At 37.5% G+C, this 26,836-nt stretch overlaps 1 protein-coding gene and 1 long non-coding RNA gene across 7 annotated transcripts in view; one reads left to right on the top strand and one right to left on the bottom strand.

Moving 5' to 3' along the window:
* Positions 1-24,557, top strand: part of LOC135970007 (uncharacterized) — a 44,309-nt gene extending 19,752 nt beyond the window's left edge. The window contains exon 2 of the long non-coding RNA XR_010585367.1: positions 24,328-24,557. This is a non-coding gene — a long non-coding RNA (uncharacterized lncRNA). The remainder of the gene's footprint in view (positions 1-24,327) is intronic.
* BRWD1 (bromodomain and WD repeat domain containing 1) overlaps positions 1-26,836 on the bottom strand; it is a 132,906-nt gene that overhangs the window by 19,500 nt on the left and 86,570 nt on the right. For 3 of the 6 annotated variants that reach the window (XM_074034010.1, XM_005548684.5, XM_045389311.2), the window contains 11 exons: positions 26,571-26,653; positions 23,184-23,295; positions 22,504-22,565; positions 16,088-16,243; positions 15,744-15,864; positions 12,955-13,080; positions 11,224-11,296; positions 10,368-10,409; positions 7,411-7,554; positions 6,621-6,773; positions 2,437-2,603 (listed from right to left, as the gene is read on the bottom strand). In XM_074034010.1, coding sequence (XP_073890111.1) covers positions 2,437-2,603; positions 6,621-6,773; positions 7,411-7,554; positions 10,368-10,409; positions 11,224-11,296; positions 12,955-13,080; positions 15,744-15,864; positions 16,088-16,243; positions 22,504-22,565; positions 23,184-23,295; positions 26,571-26,653 — 1,239 coding nt within the window. The remainder of the gene's footprint in view (positions 1-2,436; positions 2,604-6,620; positions 6,774-7,410; positions 7,555-10,367; positions 10,410-11,223; positions 11,297-12,954; positions 13,081-15,743; positions 15,865-16,087; positions 16,244-22,503; positions 22,566-23,183; positions 23,296-26,570; positions 26,654-26,836) is intronic. The other 3 variants (XR_012431991.1, XR_012431990.1, XR_012431992.1) reach the window with 3 other exon arrangements.

Raw genomic sequence — 26,836 nt, 5'->3', positions numbered from 1 at the left:
TTCTTAAAAGCAAAACAGCGTTTTAAGTGGTATCTAGACATTGAAGCTTAAAGGTAATCACAATTCTTTAAAGAAGTAATTGTCTGTATAATAAAACTCAAGCCTGTAATATCAAAAATTTTAAATGCCATTAATCATCAAGGGAGAGAACAAAAGTAAATATAAGGCCGGGCACAGTGGCTTACGCATGTAATCCCAGCACTTTGGAAGCCCGAGGCGGGTGGGTCATCTGAGGTTAGGAGTTCGAGACAAGCCTGGCCAACATGGTAAAACCCTGTCTCTACTGAAAATACAAAAACTCAGCTGGGCGTGCTGACAGGTGCCTGTAATCCCAGCTACTCTGGAGGCTGAGGCAGGAGAATTGCTTGAACCCGGGAGGTGGAGGTTGCAGTGAACCAAGATTGCACCACTACACTCACTCCAGCCTGGGCAACAAGAGCAGAACTCCCTCTCAAAAGAAAAAAAGAAGAAAAAAAAAAAAGTGTGATCTGATACTACCACTACCTAGGAGGGAGATGGAAGTAAGCTATACTACAGCCAAGTTCCTATATGTATGTAATAGAAGTAGTATTAATATAAAATCGATTGTTTGCAGTAGATTGAGATGCATAGTGTCGTCCCTAGAGCAACCACAAAGAAATCCCATCAAGGGGATATGCTGCACATTGAAAATATAAATGGAAACAAACTAAACATTGCACAACTCAATTTTTATACTGCAACAATGTAAAGTACCTGTAAATGTGATATTAATCTTAACTACATAGTCAAAGAATATAGAATGTAAATAAATATACAATTACTGAGAAAGTTAATAAATCCTTCATTTTATATTTCTTTACGAATAATCCTCAGTAATACTGAGGTACACTGTATCAAAGGTACATTTTCCCTTACACAATCAAATGCTCAAAAGACATACATAAAGATCACATTATTCTCTACATCAGCACTCCCCAACCTTTCTGGCATCAGGGACTGGTTTTGTGGAAGACAGTTTCTCCACAGACCGGGACTGGGGCCAGTGAGTGGGCAGAGTTCAAGATGAAACTGTTTCACCTCAGATCATCAAGCATTAGATCCTCATAAGGAGCACACAACCTGAATCCCTCACATGCACAGTTACAACACGGTTCCTGCTCCTGTGAAAATCGAATGCCCCTGCAGATCTGACAGCAGACAGAGCTCAGGTGGTAATGCTTGTTTGTCAGCCAATCACATCCTACTGTGTGGGCCAGTGTACACAGGGAGTGGGTGTTGGGGACCCTGGCTCTACATTAAAAAGCCAATTCTTATGCAAAATACAAGTGATACTTTAAATAAACCTTAATAAGATTTGAAAAAATCTATAATTTTACATATTTATAGAATTATAAACCAATACAACAGCTCTATATTCACAGAAATGCTTTCAAGTTTTAAAACCCATGACTAGTCTTTTCAGAATGCACAGTAAAGATTAAATACACAATCTTAAATTTTTTAAAAAATGCATACAGGCTGGGTGCAGTGGCTCACGCCTGTAATCCCAACACATTGGGAGGCTGAAGTGGAAGGATCTTGATCCCAAGAGTTCAAGACCAGCATGGGCACCATAGCGAGACCCCATCTCTACAAAAAATAATTTTCAAAAATTAGCCAGGTTTGGTGACACACCCCTGTGGTCCCAACTACTCAGGAGGCTGAAGTGAGAAGAACTGCTTGAGACCAGAAAGTTGCAGCTGCAGTGGTCATAATCCTATCACTAGACTCCAGCCTGGGCAACATAGTTAAAACCTATCTCAAAAAATAAATAGGGCCAAGCACGGTGGTTCATGCCTGCAATCCTAACACTTTGGGAGGCCGAGGCAGGCGGATTGCTTGAGCTCAGGAGTTCAAGACCAGCCTGGGCAACACGGTGAAACCCCATCTCTACTAAAATACAAAAAATTAGTCAGGCACGGCAGCGTGCGCCTGTAGTCCCAGCTACGCAGGAGGCTGAGGCAGGAGAACTGCTTGAACTCGGGAGGCGGAGGTTGCAGTGAGCCAAGATTGCGCCACTGCACTCCAGCCTAGGCAACAGAGAGAGACTCTGTCTCCAAAAATAAATAAAAACTAAAAGAAATAAATAGGCCGGGTGTGGTGGCTCACATCTGTAATCCCAACACTTTGGGTGGCCAAGGTGGGTGGATCACCTGCAGTCAGGAGTTGGAGACCAGCCTGGCCAACATGGTGAAACCCCATATCTTCTAAAAATAAAAAAAAATTAGTCAGGTGTGGTGGTGCGTGCCTGTAGTCCCAGCTACTTGGGAGGCTAAGGCAGGAAAATCACTTGAACCTGGGAGGCAGAGGTTGTAGTAAGCCGAGATCATGCCACTGCACTCCAGCCTGGGTGACAGAGTGAGACTCTGTCTCCAAAATTAAATAAATAAAGCAAGCTTGCCATAACCAATTTACCTGATGCTTTTGTTAGGCTGACTGTCACCTTTACAATTTTGCCGTTGTTTGAACCTCTGGCTTCTTCGAAGTTTTTCATGGAATTTTTGACCAATTTTAAAATCTGAAGAGATTTTCTTCATTTTTTCTTCAAATAAGGCAGATAATCTCAAGGTCATACTATAAATCTGCAAGGATATAAAAACAAAGTAGAATTACAAAATAGCCTTAAAAGTATTTGAGAAATCATTGTAATCATTGAGATCACTTGCAATATATTATATCACTGCTTACAGGTAATGGCTGTCACCCATTTTTTTTTTCTATTTCCAACTCCCTTCCCTTAGTGACATCTAGAAATAACAAGAAGTATCAAATACATACCTCTCAGATGATAAGAAAGTAGTTTGAAGTCAAGCATCTACATTCAGGACTTGTGTCTATATGTCAGTGAATCTCAACTGTTTTTGACTATTCTAACATCTGTATGTACAAACCCAAAAATATACCCTTCTCCCAAAGTTAGATGGGAAGTTGATTGGTTTTAGGGCTGCTATTTAGGCTACAGAAGCACTGTGTCTCTCTGGGGCAAGGGAACAAAAGCACTTTTATATGCCAGTCTCTATCTGCAATCTGTTTTTAATGCCACCTAACTCTAAAATGAAACAAAACTACCTTGCATCCAGTAGTAGAAAGTATAACACAGAACGTTAATGCATATGAAAGATTTAACAATGTTTATAATTAAACATCAAATCTTAAATACTTTTGGATACAGCTATGCATGTACAGAAGTACTCTATACTCCTCCACAACCTTTCCTGAAAATAATTGCAAAAGTCTGATGCTCAAAAGTTAAATATAAGTCTTGTGCATGGCAGTGGTGGCGAAGACACTCCAATGCTAGAAAACTTTTTTTTTTTTTTTTTTTTTGAGGTGGAGTCTCGCTCTGTCGCCCAGGCTGGAGTGCAGTGGCGCGATCTCGGCTCACTGCAAGCTCCGCCTCCCGGGTTCCCGCCATTCTCCTGCCTCAGCCTCCCGAGTAGCTGGGACTACAGGCGCCGCCACCACGCCCGGCTAATTTTTTTGTATTTTTAGTGGAGACGGGGTTTCATTGTGTTAGCCAGGATGGTCTCGATCTCCTGACCTCGTGATCCGCCCGTCTCGGCCTCCCAAAGTGCTGGGATTACAGGCTTGAGCCACCGCGCCCGGCCACTAGAAAACTTTTTTTAAAAGTATGTGAGATATACAAATTTCTTACATGCTTCTCATATACATATATATATACACTCACAAATGAATGTGAAATTTGTTATACTTAATCTGAAATAATCTTTGACAGTTATTTTCAATATTTCATATATATGAATTTTATTCTGCCAGGCACAGTGGCTCACACCTGTAATCCCAGTACTTTGGGAGGCCGAGGCAGGCAGATCACTTGAGGTCAAGAGTTCAAGACTAGTCTGGCCAACAACCGTGAAACCCTATCTCTGCTAAAAATACAATAATTAGCTGGGCATGGTGGTACACACCTGTAGTCCCAGCTACCCGGGAGGCTAAAGCAGGTGAATTGCTTGAAACCAGGAGGTGGCGGTTGCAGTGAGCCAAGATCTCGCCACTGCTCTCCAGCCTGGGCAACAGAGTGAGACGGTCTCAAAAAAAAAAAAAAAAAAGAAAGAAAGAAAGAAAGAAAAAAACACACACACACACAAAAACAAAACTTCAAAAGTAACAAGTGTTGGCAAGGATGTGAACAAACTGGCCTTTATACATTGCCAGTGGGAATATAAAATGGTGCAGCCAACATGGAAAACAGTGTAGTGGTTCCTGGAAAAGGTAAACATGAATTATCCAATGACCCAGCAATTCTACTCTTAGGTCTATACCCAAGGGAATTGAGCAAGGTTTCCGAAAGATATGTGTATTCCAGAATTTGCTGCAGCATTACTCGTAATGGTCAAGAAGTAGAAACAGCCCAGCTGGCCATCGATAGACGAATGAATAAGATATGGTATAACCACACACTTTAATACTATTCAGCCATAAAATGGAATAAAGTTCTGATACATGCTACAACATGCATAAGCCTTTAAGGCATTACACTAGTGAAATAAATAAGTTGTACACAAAAGGACAAATATGGGAAGATCTCAATTTTTATATGAACTTATCTAGGACAGGCAAATTCAGACACAGAAGTTAGAAGTTTCCAAGGACTGGGGGTAAGGGGAAATTATTGCTTGATGGTTACAGAGCTTCTGTCTGGAATGATGAAAAAGTTTTAGAAATATTATAAATATAAATGATGTCACTGAATTGTACTCATAAAAATGGCTAAAATGGCAAATGTTATATATAGTTAACCATAGTTTTGAACAACTGACAATGTACTATATCAAAAACCACTGAACTAAAAGCTTTCAGTGGTGAATCGTATGGTGTGCATCCTCAAACATGTATTTGAGGGGTGCAGGGAAGACTTGAATGAAATTTATTTTGTCTCTGAAAAAATACAGTCTTACAAATGGTGACTGACAAAAATCCAAGCTTGGAAAAATGTTAGCCTTGAATGTTAAACTGATCCAGCAAGCAGTATGAATCCTGAATCCAACGAAGAGTTCTCAAATTGAGACTAGAGACAGTAATGCAGTAGGAGTCTAATATTAAGTAATGACAGGGAAATGCAGTTAAAGCAAAATAGTTAATGTCACTGATTGCAGACACCAAAAAATGTTGTAAGATCAAACAAGTGTTTTACTTTAAATATGACTTTTTACAATTACTCAACACACAAACTACATGGAGTCTTGCTCTGCTGCCCAGGCTAGAGTGCAGTGGCATGATCTCGGCTCACCACAACCTATGCCTCCCAGGTTCAAGCGGCTCTCATGCCTCAGTTCAAGCAGTTCTCATGCCTAATGCCTGTAGTTGGGATTACAGGCAAGTGCCAGCACACCCAGCTAATTTTTTTTATCTACAGTAGAGAAGAGGGCTCACCATGTTGACCAGGCTGGTCTCAAACTCCTGACCTCAAGTGATCTGCCTACCTTGGCCTCCCAAAGTCCTGGGATTATAGGCCTCATCAAGTTTTGAAAAGTTACCCAATGTGTAACATGTTAACAAAACTTTAGTAAAACATTCTACTGAAACTGTGTGCCCCAAAGAGTTAAAGAAACCAATAACTAACAAAAATTCTTAAGTTTACAAAATGACAAAAAAAAAAAAACCCAACCTACTAAAACACTGAAATTCCCTCTGCTTACGCGATAAGAAGAACTGGCTGAAACTGGTTAAAACCAGCATGGCCAAGTGGAGTCTGCACAGAATGAGCCTGCCTACATCAGAGCCTGAATTTCCAGCATGTTTCACACTAACTTCCCCCAAATTTGCACATGCAACCCATCAAATAACATAAAGAAATAACCACACATGCCCAAAGACTTTCCAGACCTCTCCTTTCCTTCCACTAATCACCTACTAATCTCAGAATCCATACCCTGAACCTTTTCTTTAAAAAAAAAATACTGCTTTAAAGCCAGCACAGGAGTCAGATTTGAAATTCACTCCTGTCTCCTTGGGAGTCGACTTTCAATATAAAGCTTATTCTCAAAAACCCAGTGTCACCACTTCACTTGAGTAGGCTAGAAGAAAAAAAAGAAGAAAAAGAAAAACCCTGTGTCATACTATTAGCTTCTAATACATCAAGTAAAGAGCCTCCATTGGCTCTATAACATTATTTGTGGTCTTAATCAGAGAGCTCATGTGTTGTTTCTTCAAATCCAAATGTTCTTATGCTGTCAGTAGTCTCACGATCAGATTTTCCTTTTTACTTTTAATATTCTTACAGTCTTGATCTATGTTTCCAATCCACTTAATATCCCTAAACATACAAAACACAGAGGCTCTTACTCTGTGTATCAAATTTGTTCACTTTCTATTGATACCTACTCCCATTAATCCCCACTTGCTTATAAAACTTAAGGAGATTATGATAAACATCAACTGATGAAAGGCAAAAACTAAAGATATTTGGGCAGTAGCAGAAGCTCTTTTCTTTATAATACTCTCACTTTATTCATTTATCTTTAATGTTCTAACCTCTACTACACAGTGAAAATTACAGTGGAAAAAATTACTATTACATTGGAAAATTATCTACACAGATCAGGCAGTTTTTTTCAATAAACCACTTAAAAAATTACCTTTGATCTTTTGTTTGGTGTATATGCTTTTGCATTGCTAAATATCAACCGGATGTCTTTGCAAAACTCCAAAGGGCTGTCATAATTTCCCGCATCGAGAGTTTCCCTTACTGTTCCAAAATCCATTGGGGTATCTATAATATCTCTGTAGTCCTAGGTTTTAAAAGCAATGATTAATTCATAGATTCATTTTTTGCTTTTATAAATGTAAATGCCATCAGATCTCTAAAAAATTTGAAATGATGGAAGAGAGGAAAAGGTTAGAGGACTCTTAAAATTCATTACTAATGTTTAAAAAGAGGTATAAAAACAAAGACAAGATAGAAAGAACTATACCAAAATGTTAATGTCTATTTATTGTTATTGACACATGGGATGGTTTTATTTCCTGCTGTATATACTCCAAGCGTCCTACAGTCACTCTGTGCTGTTATAATCCAACTTGTTTTTATAAAGTCATTTTTCAATTTCCCTTTTTAAAGAGTGCAAACGACACTTTTATCCAATTCATAGTTTTCCTAGTGCTAGCCCTACTTAGAAATCTAAGTAGATCCATCCCATTGTTATGTAATACTGGTTTCCTAAGTCTGAATTCTTAAATGAGTTACAAGGGTGTCTATAAATTGAAGAAAACTATGTAAAACACTACTTCTACCACTAACTTAGTGATAAGAGCAAAAAAGTTAACATAAAGCCTAGGTATCTTTCTCTTTAAAGTTTAATAACTCTACCCCAGTTTCCTCACTGCAAAGCAAGAAAAGCCCCAAACATTTAAACAATGGAAACTTACTGGATATTCAACCAAATCAACAGGTTGTCTAAATGGTTCAGAATCTTCACACTGAAAAATTAAGTTCACTAGTTCCTTACACTGTTTCTTCCAGTTGCTTTCAACATAGTTGGTAGCTCTGATGCTTTTTTTCCCATCATGGACCTAAAAATACATTCACAGTCTTAAGAAAAATCACACTATTGGTGTAAGACTGTGGCAAAAATGTAACTGATCTACTGTCTTCTATAAAAACACAATAATGTCATATATGTTGCTCTCAACACACTCTTCCAGAAATGAAAATTTTAAACTATGCATATAACACATTTTGATACAACTTAACCAATTTCAGAAATATTACAAAGTTAGCTATGAAAAGCATACTCTAACGAGAGTACATTATCTAGTGAAAGGCTATTCCATGACCTCTCACCTCCCAGGTTTATAATATTTGTTTTCCCAGAATATGAAGCATACCTGATAATGTGACAGGCAGAATAAATGGCCCCACCAAAGATGTTCACATCATAATCCTCAAAACCTATGACTATGTTACCTTACATGAGAAAAGGTATTTTGCATTAAGGGTATAGACCTTGAGATGAAAGATTATCTTGAATTGATTGCTTGGACCCAGTGTAGTCACAAAAGTTATTATAAGAGGGAGGCAGAAAGGTCAGAGTCAGAGACAGACTGAAAAATGCTATGTTGTGGGCTTGAAGATGGAAAAAGGGGACTTGAAGCCAAGGTGAGGACACCCACTAGAAGCTGGAAAACGCAAATAACTCTCCCCAAGAGCTTCTAGCCACACCAAGACCATGATTCTGACCTAGAGACCCATGAAAACTTCTAATGTACAGAACTATCAGGTAATACGTTTTTATTATTTAAGCAACTAAATTTGTCATTTGCTGCAGCAGACATAGCAAATAAATACAAAAACTAAACACTTGGGTGTTGCAGGAAGTCAGGGACCCCAAACGGAGGGACCGGCTGAAGCCATGGCAGAAGAACATAAATTGTGAAGATTTCACAGACATTTATTAGTTCCCCAAATTAATACTTTTATAATTTCTTATGCCTGTCTTCACTGCTATCTCTGAACGTAAATTGTGAAGATTTATCACTTCCCCAATCAATACCCTTGTGATTTCTTATGCCTGTCTTTAATCTCTTAATCCCATCATCTTCGTAAGCTGAGGAGGATGTATGTCGCCTCAGGACCCCATGATGATTGCGTTAACTGCACAAATTGTTTGTAGAGCATGTGTGCTTGAACAATATGAAATCTGGGCACCTTGAGAAAAGAACAGGATATCAGCAATGTTCAGAGAACAAGAGAGATAACCTTAAACTCTGACTGCCAGTGAGCCTGGCAGAACAGAGCCATATTTCTCTTCTTTCAAAAGCAAATAGGAGAAATATTGCTGAATTCTTTTTCTCAGCAAGGAACATCCCTGAGAAAGAGAATGGCCCCTGAGGGTAGGCCTCTGAAATGGCCACTTTAGGGATGGCTGTCTTTTACAGTCGAAACCAAAGGGATGAAATAAGCCCCGGTCTCCTGTAGTGCTCCCAGGCTTATTAGGACGAGGAAATTCCCGCCTAATAAATTTTGGTCAGACAGGTTGTCTGCTCTCAAACCCTGTCTCCCGATAAGATGTTATCAATGACAATGCGTGCCCAAAACTTCATTAGCAATTTTAATTTCGCCCCACCCTGTGGTCCTGTGATCTCGCCCTGCCTCCATTTGCTTTGTGATATTTTATTACCCTGTGAAGCATATGATCTCTGTGATCCACACCCTATTCGTACACTCCCTCCCCTTTTGAAAATCGCTAATAAAAACTTGCTGGTTTTACGGCTCAGGGAGCATCACGGAACCTGCCAACATATGATGTCTCCCCCGGACACCCAGCTTTAAAATTTCTCTCTCTTGTACTCTTTTCCTTTATTTCTCAGACCAGTCGACACTTAGGGAAATAGGAAAGAACCCACATTGAATATCGGGGGTGGGGTTTCCCCCGATACTTGGGAGTCTAGAAATAAAAATTATATGAAAATAACTAATCATATTAGACTATTTCAGGTCTAACTTTTCAGTGTTCTGGAAGGCAAGCACATGGTATAAATTAATATTTCATAAAAAGCTTAAATTTAAGGAGCATTTGGAGGAAACTTAAAATGATCTTAAAATGTTAAGCATTTTCATATTAATAATCTTTCATTTTAATTACTCTATTATATTTGAACTTCAAAGCCTGCTGATGATACCACATTATGATTACCCAATTTTATAAACTTTGTTCCATAGACCCTTCTCCTTACCCCTCAACCTCATTGTCCCAACATATCTCCATTTTTAAAAAAAGTTCAGTCACCAAATCCTAGTTAGTTTTCCCTAAAAAGGTCTCATAATTTTCCTTTCCTCTCCATTCCCATGCAAATATCCTTGACTAGCTACCCATCCTTCACCCTATATTCTTGCAATGAACTCCTAATTCATCTCCTTTAATACACATCTTCTTATCCTTCAAACTGTATTATCTATTTTGGCTGTTCAATTGATTCTCTACTTTAAATGAAATCCTTGGATTTCAATATCACCATAATCTACCCCAATCATAATAGCCAGACATAGCCACTTTGGTCACTTCAACATCCAACCTCTACACCAGTCGGGTGTAGTGCCCTTAACAGTCTAGGGACATGCCATGCCATATTTCTCTACTTTTTTTGTCTTTCCTGTGGTATCCTCTATTTTTTGAATGGCCTCTTCTTACTCCACCTCACTCTGATAATACAGTACAAATTCCAACTCTCCCACTAAACCTTTCCAGTAATTTCTCCCATTTTGCTAATAAAATATTCAGTGTCTACATTGATATAACTTTTCAAAGACAAAAACTAAAATCCTGAATTGATTTTAAAACAAAGAAAAAGCAAACTACAAAAGTCAGCCATACAGAGTAACTTACTCTCCTTCTTCCAGAAGATGTTTTAGGAAGATCACTATCATCCTAGGAATAAAATCAGAGCACCTTAAGTATTTAGAGTCTCATTAGAAAATAATAACCTTAATTATTAAGGTTAATTATTAAGATTAAGAAAATATAATCTTAATAAATAACATATCAAAGACATTTGGTATTACTAGAGTTAAAACATGTTATTAACAAAATCTCCAAAGAAAGACTACCAGATGATCTTTGTGGCACCCAGGCTTGGAAAAAAAAAAAAAACAGTCATTCCTAATAATCCTTTTTCATTCCCTAATAACATGAACTAATTCTAAAATTCAAAATTACAGTTATAAAAAGACGCTTCATGCATTTCCTAAACAGAAAACTTGTGTTTTACCTCGATCCACAAATCCCCAGAAACATACAGATTCCTATAGTTTCTGGATTTTGTGTTCTATAGTACAGGCATGCGCTACCCCAGCTAACTTTTTTATTTATTGTAGAGACACGGTCTCAAACTTCTGGCTCAAGAGATCTTCCCATTTCAGCCTGCTAAAGCACGGGAATTACAGGTGTGAGCCACTGTGCCCAGTCTCCAAGGTACTTTATATAATACACCTTTCACTAGCTAAAATATAGTAAGAGAATATATTCCATACCTAAAATTATTCACTTATATTTTGATATTAGCTAAAACAAATTACCTCATAAATCATCTAGAAAAGTCAAAAATATATTTTTATCAAATGCCCTATTTATTCGTTGGACTACTGCAAGAGTTGATACTAGAAAGCCAACATTTTCTTCTTCACTTTTTAAAAATGCCATTTGAAATTAACAAAAACCATTATAAAATCAACAAACTTCATACCAAATCCTCAGCATTTTGCTCATCATTTTCAGATGTGTTAGAAAGTTCTGAGATATTTGTACAGTGTTGATTCCTAAAAAACAAATTTTCACTTTAATAGTATGCAGATGTAGTGACTTGTTGGCAAGGATTCAAACTATACATTATAAACAGTTCGCCAACCTATACATGCCTAATTTCAAACAGAGGAATATCAGGTTTTTCCCCAACCCTTTGTGAACATAACTAGTCATCTTAAATCCTAATTTAGAATCTTGAAGGTTTTTCTTGTTTTCCGTTAAGTATGTATCCAGATTAAGCAGGTAATCCAGAAATAATATATGTATGGCCTCAACTGGATGAATATATGGATGAGTTTTTCTAAGTATCATCACTAGCAGTATTCACACAATAAGTACCAGGAAAACAGTTGATTTAAGGTAAAAAAAAAAAAAAAAAAATACATATATACATATATATGAGAAAAAGGAATTGAAATTAAAGCAAATAGTTATCTTACTGTACACACAGGAGAAAAAGAATGCTAAAATACGGATATCTAAGCATAAAGGAAACAAATATGGGTATATAATTTTCCTGAAGAAAAAGATGATGATTCTAGGGAGGAGGTAACTTAAGTATGAGTCCCCCAAGACTTAGGACAGAATCAACCCAAGAAAGCTGACAGGAATCAGTTACTCCCCAGTTTTCAGCTAGATGCTGAAAACGATGGCACTGTTTCTAAATTAAGAATGCTCACTAGAATACAGCAGACTAGAACCTGGGTCTCAATTTCCAAGTCAGTTTATATTCTTTGATTCCTAATTGACTCCTGAATACAAGAAAATCTATAGAATATTCACACGTATACAAACATTTTCACAGGACATAATTTGAAACAGATTAAAATTCAACATAATCATGAGAAAATAACCAAACAAACTCCAATTAAGTATACTCTATGAAATAAGTAACATTTATAAAAATGATGAAGTGATAAAGACAGAGGAAAAAATTGAAGGAGACTAAGAAAACAAAACGCTACATTTGATGGGGATTCTGGATTAGATCTGAAACATGAAAGGGTGTAAAAACTAGTGAAATCCAAATAAATTCTACACTTTTTGTCAATAGCATGGTACCAAGTTTTTTGTGTTTTTTTTTTTTTTTTAACATTTCATAAGTATACCGCAGTTATGTAAAATGTTAACCTAAGAGGAGACTAGATGAAAGGCAAATGGCAACTTTCTGGAGTATAAAATTATTTCAGAATTTTAAAAAGTTGAAAAACTGAATTATTCAGTTTCTGAGACTTTTACTGAAATTATGTATGTAAAGAAATGTCATCTAAACTAAAGCATTAAAAGATTATAGTTCTGAGTAAAAAATACAACTAGATTTTTTTTTTTTTCTTTTTTCTTTTTCCTCTGGAGACAGTTTCACTGGTAACTCACGCTGCAGTGCAATGGCACGATCTGGGCTCACTGTAACCACCACCTCCTGGATTCAAGCAATTCTGCCTCAGCCACCTGCCACCACGCCCGGCTAATTTTTGTATTTTCTTAGTAGAGACAGAGGTTTCACCATGTTGGCTAGACTAGTCTCAAACACCTGACCTCAAGTGATCTGACCACCTCGGCCTCCCAAAGTGCTGGGATTAACAGGCATGAGCTACCACGCCCAGTAAAACTAGATGATTGTTAATACCACAATATGCAGTCACTTTTACACAATATCTATGAGATTACTTACTTGATAAATTTTAAAAGTTGGTCCGTTATCTTTTTAGCTGATCTTGCAATTACACTCTCAGGTTCGTTAAATGTTCTGGCATTATGTTCTATATATCTGACTTCCCAAACTAACGCAGACAGCCTCCTTCAAAATAAAGTAGACAATTTACGGCTTAATGAGAAGATAGAAACCAAGTGAAAAAATGCAGCATGTGAATTAAACAACTGTGAAATAATAATTAAACCATAAGTGCAAAGTTATAATAAATAACCCTCTATGCTCTCAACTTGATCATAGTCATAGGCAATTACACTGGACACCGAAGCAATTATGCTGAACTGAAGAGGACAAACATTTTAACAAATTACTTAATCACATACAGAAAACCAACAAAACTACATTCCCTTTTCACATTGCGTATAGGTACCTTTTAAAATTGTTGAATCTCAATAAAGAAAATACGTCAAATATCATCAACCCTAAAAGCTGGCCCAGCAAGGTGACTCACCAACACTTTGGGAGGCCAGGGCAGGAGGACAGCATGAGCCCAGGGGTTCAAGATCAGCCTGGACAACATGGCAAAAACCCATCTTTACCAAAAATAAAAATGAAAAAATCAGCCAGGTGTACCGGTGCGCACCTGTAGTCCCAGCTATTCAAGAGGCTGAGATGGGAGGATCACTTGAGTCTGGCAGTCGAGGCTACAGTGAGCTATCATCATGCCACTGCACTTCAGCCTGGGTGACAGAGCAAGACTCTATCTCAAAACCAAACAAAAACTAAGAGCTTCAGTCTCACTGTAAACGATCCAGTGGTTTCTGAGTGGAATGCACATTCCAGTGTTAAATTACAGAGATAAATTACATCAATAATGCGGACTCAAGATGACTTTTTATAATTTGTTAAACTAGTTGAATTATAAGTTAAAATACAATCAACTGTTGTAAAAATCATTAAGAATAGGAAATTTTATACTTACCAGTGTTCTAGAAGCCAAAGATAAAAAGTCAGTGCCTCTGGGAAATTAATCTTCCAAAGGCCAAAGAGACCAAGTATTAACTATATAAATATTATTTTTAAATGTAGTTAAATAGAAATTTAAACATACAAAGAAAAAAAATACAGTATCTAACAACTTAACAAAATTTCTAAGAAAAACAGATTACTAAAGATTGAGGGTTGAGGCCCTGACTCAGACCTTCCCTTCTCTAGCCAGGCCTGACCAGCCCCACAACTCTCAGCCTCCTACTGATGTCGGATGTGAGAGCCTGTGCTTAAATAAGATATCAGGCCTTACTGGAGACACTCAAGGAAAGATTGAACAACTATTTTTCCAGAGTAGAAAGGAAACTCATGCACCAGAAAGGCGGGAAGTATATGGCTGTGTAAATAACAGAATCTACTCAGAACAGTTTAAGGAATTTCTTGGGACCTACAATAAACTTACAGAAACCTGCTTTTTGGACTGTGTTAAAGACCACAACAAAGGTAAAGTCTGAAGAGACCACCTGTTCAGAACACTGCTTACAGAAATATATTTAACTTTTAAGTTCAGGGGTACAAGTACAGGTTTGTTACACAGGGAAACTTGTGTCACAGGGGTTGGTTGTACAGATTATTTCATCACCCAAGTATTAAGCCTAGTACCCATGAGTTGTTTTTTTTGATCCTCTCCTTCCTCTCACCCTCCAAAAGGCCTTAGTGTGTTTTGTTCCCTTGTGTCCATGTGGTCTTATCATTTAGCTCCCACAAAAATATTTATTTTATTTATTTATTTTTTAATTGCTTAGACAGGGTCTCACTCCGCCACCCAGGCTGGAGTTCAGTGGCACGATCTCAGCTTACTGCAACCTCCACCTCCCGGGTTCAAGCGATTCTCCTGCCTCAGCCTCCCAAGTACCTGGGCTTACAGACACGTGCCACCATGCCTGGATAATTTTTGTATTTTCAGTAGAGACAGGGTTTTACCATGGTGGCCAGGCTGGTCTCAAACTCCTAGCCTCAGGTGATCCACCTGTCTGGGCCTCACGAAGTGCTGGGATTACAGGCATAAGCCAATGCACCTGGCCTCCTACAAAAATATTTTTAAATGACACAAAGATTATCCAAGAGATTTCAGGAATATCATATTCAACAGAATGAAGCCCTGGCAGCCAAAGCAAAACTACTTGGCCAATCACAATAGGTAACTCCTGATGGACGAACTTTTGATGAAAGACTGCCAACAGCTGCTGCACTGGAAATGAGGATTCAACTGACAGAATTTCCTGGGAGCAGTAGCCACCCTGTTAAACCATCTGTCATGAGTTTGGCAAATGAAAACCACTGGAGAAACAAAACCACTATTTACCAAGAATAATTAAAATAGAAGGTCTTATTGTTCAAATAATAAAACACAACATTTATTGAGGCCTTAAGATTCTGCAGCTCAGTTACGTGATTAGAAAAACAACTGTTTCGTCAATTGTGGCTGTTAATTTTAAAACAAATTATGTCTTCAATCATGTATGAGGATAGAAAAGTACCAGTGAAATGTTACTGAAATAAATGGAATAAAAGTAAAATTTCAGTGATATGGAAATAATCACTGAAAAAAAAATCGAGGGTGAAATATGGTAGTCAATCTTCTGCCCGGCCCTACCCACACCTACCCATGGACATCTAACACCATCTGACAATGAAAGAGAATAATGAAACAAAAATGTTCCTCAGCCCCCAATTCTACCACTATCTCTTCCTTTGTTTACCCTAGTCAATAATGCCAAATATAGCTTTTTAAACTATTTTGAAAGCAGGTTTCTACTAACCTGTAAAATCGATTAACAAGTCTCATTCGAATTGTGTAAAGATCAGTTGGATAAGCTACTACAGTACAGTACTTCGGGTATGTACACAGATCAACAGGGCCTGCAAAAGCTGCTGCTATATCTGTTAGGGAAAACAGGAGAGTTTTTAATCAATAAATCCATTGCCTTTAGTGGCACTTCTCTAGAAATCATTCATAAGATATGGCTACATTTAACATTACAGACTAAAAGATAACCAATACAAAATGTAGAAAAGAACAGAAACCTCAATTATGCTAGTATTTTTAAATACCTTTATGAAAAAAATTGAAAAAAAATTTTCATCCTAAACAAAAAAAACTTACCAAGATTCAAAAGTTGATCTATACCACTGATAATTCTATCACATTCTTCATCTCTTGATTTCTGACCCCATTCACCAGCTTGTGGTTTATACAGCAATTTCTCTAGCTCATCTGATGTGACAGAAATACTAGCTCCTAATTCTTCAGGTGGATCAACTATATATACCATAAAAAACAAAGAGGGGAAGAAAAAAAAACAAAAAATAAATATATACTGTATTAAAATTCAGTTTTCAAAGCTTATAAAACTAGGTTATCTCCACAGTCAAAAATATCAAATGTGCAACTCTTTTAAAGTTACTCACTGAGATCAACAGATTGCTTACATTCAGGTAAAAACACAATCTACCTACCCTAACAAATTAAAAATTAAAAATAAGAGTGCCAGTATTGCAGTTTTCAGTCTATTTCTTCAAGGAGGCAAACTTAACCCCAAGGCCTCTGAAAACACAAACTGAACCTGACAATATTCAAAATTTTAAGCTTACATACAGTTCCAAGCCGGGCGCGGTGGCTCAAGCCTGTAATCCCAGCACTTTGGGAGGCCGAGACGGGCGGGTCACGAGGTCAGGAGATCGAGACCATCCTGGCTAACCCGGTGAAACCCCGTCTCTACTAAAATATACAAAAAATACTAGCCGGGCGAGGTGGCGGGCGCCTGTAGTCCCAGCTACTCGGGAGGCTGAGGCAGGAGAATGGCGTGGACCCGGGAGGCGGAGCTTGCAGTGAGCTGAGATCCAGCCACTGCACTCCAGCCTGGGCGACAGAGCGAGACTCCGTCTCAAAAAAAAAAAAAAAAAGTCAAGTCAAAATGGATAAAATAATCCCACATGACAAATGGCTAATTTTCTTAAATTTTAAAGCTCAAGTGAAACAGACTGGTATTTTTTGAAAAATAAGGAGAAGCGGGTGGGGTGAATGACGCCTGTATTCCCAGAACTTTGGGAGGCCAAGGTGGGTGGACTGCCCAAGGTCAGGAGTTCAAGACCAGACTGGCCAACATGGCAAAACCACGTCTCTACTAAAAATACAAAAATTAGCCAGCTGTGGTGGGGCCCGCCTGTAATCCCAGCTACTAGGGAGGCTGAGACAGGAGAATCACTTGAACCCGGAGGCAGAGGTTGCAGTGAGTCAAGATTGTGCCATTGCACTCCAGCATGGGCAACAGGGCGAGACTGTCTCCAAAAAAAAAAGAAAGAAAGAAAAAGAGAGAGAGAGAGAAAGAAAGAATCTGAGGAAGCTGAGAATATTTTAGCTTATTGAATATCAGTTCTAACATAAAAATAAGAAATGTCATCTACTGTGTACTGACTACCAGAGCACGTTCACAATGAGGGAACAAGGGCGTTGGGAAGTGCCTCATTTTAACAGCTGCTAAATGGTGGAGAGAATGCTCATGGGAGCATTTCCTCTAGAACCATATCCGTTAAGATTCCTGCAAACATACACACAAGTTTTATACAGAGCATTCTTTGGGAATGCTCTTAACTTCGATAAAGTTGACCTATTAGAATTAACTCATATGATGTAGTCTTTCAGCTGAGAGATGGAAATTTTTTAAACATGGATGATAAATGATTCCTATAAGCTTATAATTCATGTTCTTGCAAAAAGAAAAAGGATTTCCATTTTATTTTCTGCATGAACATAAAAGAGATGTGGGGGAAGAGGGCGGAGACATCCCACTGCCCTAATAAGCTAAAATGTGTATTTTTATACTGTAATTCACAGTTATGCTTTCAATATTTTATCTCATCAAAAGGAAGAGGAAAGAGGCTGTATGGGCAGGCAACATAAAGTGCTTTAAAAAACACTGGTTTATCAAAGCCGGGATATGAGTTCAAATCACATCTATACCACCTAAAAACTATGACTTTGGGCAAAGGGTGTGGGTGGGTGTGTTTTGGTAGGGAGAAAGTGGTGTGTGTGCGTGTCTGTTTTAATGGCGAGAAAAGGGGTCTCACTATGTTGCCTGAGCTGGTCTCCTCAAGTATTCTGGTGAATACTGATCCACCCACATGCGTGAAGAAACGACAGGAAGCCAGGAAAAGAACCAAATGAAAGATCTGTGATAACAAAGGCCTGATGCACAAAAGGGCCAGCAACCATGCCTGTTCCCCCCAGCCAGACTGAAAAGCTGCATGATTCACAGAGCAATGGATAGACTGCATAAAAGGGTCTTGCCTAAGAAGTCAGAAGTAAATCAGTTCTAGGCTAAGCACTGCTCCAAACCCATCTACCATATCTTAAAAAGATAAAATTGTTTCCGAATAGCTTAATTGTGTGACAGAACAAAGTTTAACCCTTACAGGAATACAAAAATATACAGCACCCAACAAGGTAAAATTCACAATGTCTGACATAATATTTAAAATTATAAGGCAGGTAATGTATTAGGAAATACCCATAATGAAGAGATTAATGAACCAACCAGAATTGTCACATATGTTAGAATTAGCAAAGACATGTAGTTATTATATTACACATGTTCATTAAAAACATATATAAATGGAAGACATGAAACACAACCAAATCCAACTTTTAGAGATGAAAACCACAAGCAATAAGGTGAATACTATAATACATTGGCTGGTGATAAAAGCAAATAAGACATTCCAAAAGAAAATATAAACATATAATATAAAAATATAAAAAGATTCAACACCAGGCATGGTGGCTCATGCCTGTAATCCCAGCACTTTGGGAGGTCAAGGCAGGGGGATCACTTAAAGTCAGGAATTCAAGACCAGCCTGGCCAACATGGCAAAACCCTCTCTCTACTAAAAATACAAAAATTAGCCAGGCATGGTGGCACACACCTGTAGTCCCAGCTACTAAAGAGGCTGAGGCAGGAGACTCACTTGAATCTGGGAGGTGGAGGTTATAGTGAGCCGAGATTGCACCACTGCACTCCAGCCTGGGTGACAAAGCAAAACTACGTCTTAAGAAAAAAAAAAATTTCAAAAGAGCACAGTATGTGTTATTCATTTCTGAATGTATATAATCATTGAGGGGAAAAAACTAAATCTTTTTTTTCTCATAATGGCTATTTCGTGCCTAACTTGATGCCCCCCAAACGGTAGGCATTCAGGAAATGTGTATGAAACAAATATGTGATGTACTTATATGATTTACTCTGTAAGTGTAGCTAATATTTCATGAAACAAAGCAATAATAACTAATGTTTTCAAACATAAAACTAAAAAGATGTATATGGAAAAAAATTTTACACTAACATAGTGTAGACACAGCAATAAAAATTATCCTAATGAAACAGTAAAAGTAAATAAAACAAAAAAAACAAAACAAAACCAGAAAAGCCCCGAGATACAGAGACTATTTAAGGGAACAGAAGAAATTATGATATCCAAAACTAATGGATAACACAGTTAAAAATGAGTAAAGAATCTGAATGTTTCTCAGCCAGGCTCAGTGGCTCACGCCTGTAGTTCCACCACTTTGGGAGGCCAACGCAGGCAGATCACTTGAGGCCAGGAGTTCAAGTCTAGTATGGCCACCATGGTGAAATAGCTGGGTGGCACATGTCTATAGTTCCAGCTACTCAGCAGGCTGAAGCACAAGAACCAACTGGGAGGTGGAGGTTGCAGTGAGTCGTGATTGCACCACTACACTTCAACCTGAGCAAAGAGGGAGACTATCTCAAAAAGAAAAGAAAGAAAGAAAAGAAAGAAAAAGAAATTGAACATTTCTACAAAGACATAAAAATGGCCAGTAAGCAAAGGAAAAAATGCTCAGTATCATTAGGCATCAGAGAAAGGCAAATCACAACCACAATAATACTTCCTGTAAGTTAAAAAAACAAGTGTCCAGGATGTGAAAAAACTGGAACACACATACACTGCTGCTGGAAATGTAAAATGGTATTCCTACTCCAAAAAACCGTCTGTCAGCCCTCAAAAGGTTAAACAGAGTTACCATGTAACCCAGCAAAGCCACTCATACATATGCACCCAAAAGAAAAAAGACTTGCACATGAGGTTCACAGAAACACTATTCATAGCCAATTAATGGAAGCAATCCAAATGCCCATCAACTGATAAATGGATAACTACAATGTGTTATATCCATACAATGGAATATTATTCATCAATAACAAGAAATATCTTGGTTTCTAAATGCCATTCTCCAATGAAACAGGCCACGGCCACCGAAAAACTGCCTGATTCCACAGCTGAGGTAGGGAAACTACAAGGTGAGCCTTGAACACTGAATAGTGCCAGAAGCTATGAAAACACTCAAAGGCGATTTAAAAGAAACTATCAAATGGACATAGGAGTCAACTTGAAGAGGTTCCCAGTGGCCAAATCTGCAATAAGGTAGCAACAAAATAATGATAACAATTGAGCACTGATTTTATTTTACAAAAATCTGAGTACATACTAATATAAATAAATGGGAAAGGAGGTGTATCTTATAGTAGAATTCTAACTAATAAATGTAAGACAATGGAAAAAAATCATTATTTGAGGCAAGAATCATCAACGGATGCTACAATTAGTGAGTGGAAGCAGGATAAGAAACAGGATTATTTGCAACACATAAATATATCCCCATGGGACACTAATTACAATGGAAAAAGTATTTACTTCACACTGGAGACACCTGACACATACCCCCTAAATCAAACTATTAAAGTTAACACTCAATTAATGGACAGATTGACATCATGTGCCTCCTAAAATAATGCACTGAGAAAGACACATTACTTCTCTGACATTCTTGCCAAAAATGCAAAACCTAAATTTAATCGAGAAAAAACATCAGACAAACCCAAACTAATGGAAATTGTATAAAATAACTGCCCAGTAATCTTCAAAAGCCTTAAAGTCGTGAAAGACAGTGAAAAATTGAGGGATACCGGATTAAAGAAGACTAAGACGACATGACAATTAAATCCAAAATGTGAAAGGATATTAGTGAAACAGACAAAATCTGAATAAAGTCTATAGACAATAGTATCATGTTAATAATAATTTCCTGATTTTGATCACTGCAATGTGCTAGCTGTATAAGAAGGGAAATCTAGGTATTTAGAAAATCCTTGTACTATTTTTGTAACATTTTTTAAGTCTGAAATTATCTCAAAATGAAGTTTTTTAAAGTGCTATAAAAAATGGAGAGTACACAGGCCAGGCGCAGTGGCTCATGCCTGTAATCCCAGCACTTTGGGAGGCCGAGGCGGGCGGATCACAAGGTCAGGAAATTGAGACCATCCTGTGAATGGTGAAACCCCGTCTCTACTAAAAAAAAATACAAAAAATTAGCCGGGCGTGGTGGTGGGCACCTGTAGTCCCAGCTACTCGGGAGGCTGAGGCAGGAGAATGGCGTGAACCCAGGAGGCAGAGCTTGCAGTAAGCCGAGACTGTGCAACTGCACTCCAACCTGGGCGACAGAGCGAGACTCCATCTCAAAAAAAAAAAAAAAAAAAAAAACAGAGAGTACATATTGAAAAGAAGTATCAAAATGCAGATATTCCGAGATTTTCTTGAAAATTATAAATAAAAAGAGAAAAACATCAAAGGATGTTACAAGTCAGTAAAAACACTTACATAAAGAAAGCCTGGTGGTGAACAAAATGGAAGCAGGAGATATAGAGTACCCTTTCAAAAAGTTTAGCAAAAGGGAAATAATTTAGTAACAAAAATGATTGATGAAGTCAAATGTAAGGTATAAGAGACATATTCAAACCTGACTGGAGAAAGGCAGGAGGAAATTAAAATTGTTGAAGGGGATGAGCTAAGTGTAGGTACCAGGCCCTTGGAAGGCAACAGCAGTGGGATGGTAGCACTGGAGAACAGGCTGGCTTTAAATAGTTGTCTATTTCTCACAGGAAAAGAATAGAAAATCCATAATAAGACAACTTGAGGTAAGGCAGAAGACGGAAGTCAAGTTTCATCTTTTCCTTGAAGGAAGACCAAGGGTAAAAGATTAAGAATGAGGTAGGAAAAGTAGACGCTACATGAAGGATTTATGTTTTTTGGATTTTTTTGTTGTTGTTTTTCTGAGATGGAGTCTTGCTGTCACCTAGGCTGGAGTGCAGTGGCCATGATCTCAGCTTACTGAAACCTCTGCCTCCCGGGGTCAAGCGATTCTCCTGCCTCAACCTCCCAAGTAGCTGGGATTACAGGCACACGCCACCATGTCCGGCTAATTTTTTGTATTTTTAGTAAGACATGGGGTTTCACCATGTTGTCCAGGCTGGTCTCAAACTCCTGATCTCAAGTGATCCATCTGCATCGGCCTCCCAAAGTGCTGGGATTACAGGCATGAGCCATGGCGCCCAGCCAGGAGTTAAGTTTAATGTAGGGTTACATGAGAAATGACAGCAAACTACTAAGGTATTTATTTATTTATTTAAAAATAAAATGTTTTCATTATTTAACAAATATATATACCATTATCAGGAATTGGTTCCATGTCCCATGGGCTAAGTTTTTCAATTTCAGTATTATCCCACCTGTTAAAAAACAACAAATCTCTGGTTAGCCTTTCATGAAAACAAAATGTGGATAATAGGTATCCATTATAAAAGTAAAAGATACAAAATATGAAAATTAACCTCACTGCAGCAATACAATTTTAAATATTAACACTAAATTTTTTTAAGAAGGATATATTATTAAAATAACAGGTTTAAGAACAAAACCAGAAATCCTATGCGGCTTGCACCCAAAGTGAACAATAACTCAAAGACAAGGCATGAAGCCTTGAATTCCACCACAGCCACAATTAGTGGTTTTTATTCCATTGCCAATGAAAAGGCATCAAAGGTTTATTTGAAGAAGATTAATGATATAATATCTACTTCTGAACTAGGACACTGACAATACGAGGCAAAGGAAATGTGGCTACAGAAATAGTTCCAGGGAAGCAAGCAGAACCTGAACCAAGGGGAGTACTAGTGAATAGGAAACAAAGGGAAGGTGCATGTCTGAGAGACATTTCAGGTCAGCCTGACATGACTTAATGACAGATAAAAACCATGTTTTTTTTAAAAACCAGAAATGTATTATTCATACAACAACCTGCCACACTGAATTATTTGTAAATGATTAGTTTTCATCTGTATACAAACCTAACAACATAACACTGGAAATGACTATCAGGATACTGTGGTTGATATGGCTCTTGACTTAACACTGTTCCAAACCACCAAGCATCATCAATAATAGAGCGGAATCTGTCACCTAGGAGAGAAATGATCAAGTCTGAGGCATTTCTCTGCTAACATTCATTAACATTTTTTAATCTACAAAATACCATATGATACAGATAAAAAAGAAGCCAAAATCGCAATACAAAAACAGGCAAGCAGAGCTCCTAAACAAACCAAGAAAAATATGGAATAAAAAAATTAACATTTAGATTAAATGGATTTCTAGATGTATTCAACAACTCTAAGACTAAGACTTCGACCAGTGAAATAAACTGCACTAGATCTGTGTTTAGCATTCATTGCTATACAAACATGAACTGCTGTAGTAACTATATCTCTTCCCTCTTACCCTTCCCACCATTTACAAAACAAAACCAATTAAAAGAAAGAACAAAAGTCACCTATCCAGCACTGATGATTCTTCGGTATATAGATCAACAATTCTTAAGGGAAGTTTTATAGAAACAAATCAAAGTTAAAGCTACAATTTATCCCCAAGAAAGAATCTAATATACCTGGCAAACGGTCTTGAATAATTAAAGCATGCTTACAGTGAATTCTTCAAAGGTTTAAAAAAAATAATGCCACAACTACTAGACCTACATGTTTTACAGTCTTTAGTATATTTTCAAACGTATGTAAACATGAGTTTTGCATATTTTTTACTTCAAAATCACTTGAAACCATAGCCCCTGAAAGAAATCTAAGGAGACTGTTACAGCTTTAAACTTATAATTTGAGATAAACCACACTATGATTTTGTCCAAATCTCTAATACCCTAATTTAACAAACATTAATTACAACTGAATGTAATAATAAATTATTGTAATAAAAATCAGCTGCCTCAATTTTGAGGCCTAATACAAAAACATGTTAGAAGAGAGTGAGTCTTTGATATAAAAAATTAAGTGTATATTTTTCTTGCTATTTACCTAATACTAGAAGATAATTTCAGTTTAGATAAAAGTATTTCTTCATACAAAAACAACCCTTTAAATAAAAAGGAGCCTTTAAAAATTAAGTTTTCTCATAATAAAAGTGTCTTTTCTATGTTTTTGCTAGCTGATCACCCTGGTAATCTTATGTTAAGACTTTTCAAATAAACCTACTTTGGCCTTTCAAGAGAAGGATTAAAATCCACTGCAAAAATGAAAACAAGCAACTTCTTCTTGCCATACTACTCAAATTCCATGCAAAAAGGTAAGAGCAAAAATGGGGGAGCAAAATGAATTAAAGTGTAGTATTAACACGTCTGGTCCAGTAATTTCTCAACCACAAAAATAAAACAAAAACCGCTAAATTACAGGAGGCATTTGGGACTCCATCTCTAGAGTTTAACTGTAGATAATTCAGTTTTTAAAAAATTTAATGGACATGTTGGCAAAAATGAGAGCCTCTTTTTTGCTCTCATGGGGACTGAAAAATCATAATAGCTGGGAAACTTTAAAGTTATTTGGAACACAACTATACAACCTGCTAATGTTGCTTCATGTTATTTTTGTGGCTGTATGTTTTTCTTCAAGAAAAATTTTCTCTTCATCTACTCCCAAAATAATCCTGATTACTTGTGTAGATATTACCAGGACAATAATCTATAAAGAGGAGCCACATGCCCTGACAATCTTTCATGTCAGATGAGGATGATGAGGGACTTTATCTAAAATTTGCCTTCTTGTAGTACCCACAGAAAAAGGTAGCAATGGCCAGATATGGTGGCTCACGTCTGTAATTCCTACACTTTAGGGAGGCTGAGGCAAGAGGATTGCTTGAGCCCAGGAATTCAAAACCAGCCTGGGCAATACGGCAAGACCCTGTCTCCACAAAAAAATTAAAAATTAGCTGCACATGGTCGTGCACACCTGTGGTCCATCTACTCAGGAGGCTGAGGTGACAGGATCACTTAAGCCCAGGAAGCAGAGGCTGCGGTGAGCTCTGATTGCACTACTGCCCTTCAGCCTGGGCAACAGAGCAAGACCTTGTGTTCAAAAACAGAAGAAAAGAAAGAAAGAAGCTGCAGTAACTAGAAAGATCAATGTCTTAATATCATTTATGAATGTGTACACCAGATGACACAGCCTGGGTAAAACTTAGTATTTCCAACAAAAATCCAAGAACTGATAAAAGAATGAACCATCCTATTTCTAACTCAGTAAACAGGCTCCCAGGATAGCATTCCATACCGAACATATATTTGTACACCTGTGAAACAGGTACTACAGCTGCTATTACCACCCAGCCTAATGACTTCATTCAATTATCAGTTATATCCTGAGATTAATGATCTACACAACTCTGAATTAGCGAGTCCTCCTTAAATGATCACCACAAAAATCACATTTGAGTAATTTAGTGCCTACATTGAGGTACCAAAATTACTCCAATGTGTAATTTTACTCAAATGTGTAAAATTACATTGAGGTAATTTTAGTTTTTTAATTTTTCTGTCCACCTATACATTACATGGTTATAAAGCGTAAGTGTATATGCATTTTTTATTTCTTAACGAAACAGTGTCAAGTCTTCTCATTTAAGTCTACACTGTTACGATATCAAGGGTGAAATACTTGGGTATACCAGAACATTTTCAGTGTGAAATCTGAAATTACTTTTCAGCCTTCTGATCATTCTAGATCCTGGTATAATTGTGTAAATTATACCAATGTTACATCAAAGATAATTATATACAATATAGTTCAAGGAAGTCTGAAAGGAAGTATGTCTACTCTGGCCTATAGTCAAGGAGTGAAAATAATCTTTTCCAAATGTTATGAACCAAAAGAACAGAAGAAAAGTTGCTTGTCTAAAAAGTCTACATAATCGGGCCGCACACAGTGGCTCACGCCTGTAATCCCAGAACTTTGGGAGGCAGAGGTGAGTGGATCACGAGGTCAGGAGTTCGAGTCCAGCCTGACCAACATGGTGAAACCCTGTCTCTACTAAAAATACAAAAATTTGCTGGGCATAGTGGCATGCACCTGTAATCCCAGCTACTCAGGAGGCTGAGGCAAGAGAAGCACTTGAACTGGGAGGCGGAGGTTGCAGTGAGCTCAGATCACGCCATTGCACTCCAGCCTGGGAAACACAGGGAGACACTGCCCGACCTGCCCCGCCGCCCGCCAAAAAAGTCTGCATAATCAGTAAGTACCAAGCGTTAAGTAAAATATATTTATAGGTCACTTATATCTCTTCCAGAATTTACATGTTTGTAGACACTATAAGTAAGAGTCCCACAGCCAAAAAGTTAGACCAATAAAACATGAGATTAATTTTTAAGGGTATATAAAACTTAGTAAGGATAGACTTACAAGACTGCCAATTCCTCTGTCTTGCTTCATCATAAAATTGACGCAATACAAGAAAGTCAATAACATCTGGCATATCATGATATCTAGACAAAAATTTAAAAAATCATTAAACTCTCTACATAGCAGGTTATATAGTCTAAAAGCAACACTGTCCAAAAGAAACATAATGAGATCTACAATTGTAATTCTCAATTTTCAACCAGCTATATTTTAAAAGTGAAATTTTTAAAAACCAGTAAATTTCATACCGTATTTTAAATACATCC

The sequence above is a fragment of the Macaca fascicularis genome, chromosome 3, assembly GCF_037993035.2.
Source record: "Macaca fascicularis isolate 582-1 chromosome 3, T2T-MFA8v1.1".
Taxonomy (NCBI): domain Eukaryota; kingdom Metazoa; phylum Chordata; class Mammalia; order Primates; family Cercopithecidae; genus Macaca; species Macaca fascicularis.
Note: the sequence above shows the minus strand (reverse complement) of the source record. Positions and strands in the feature narration are given on the sequence as shown.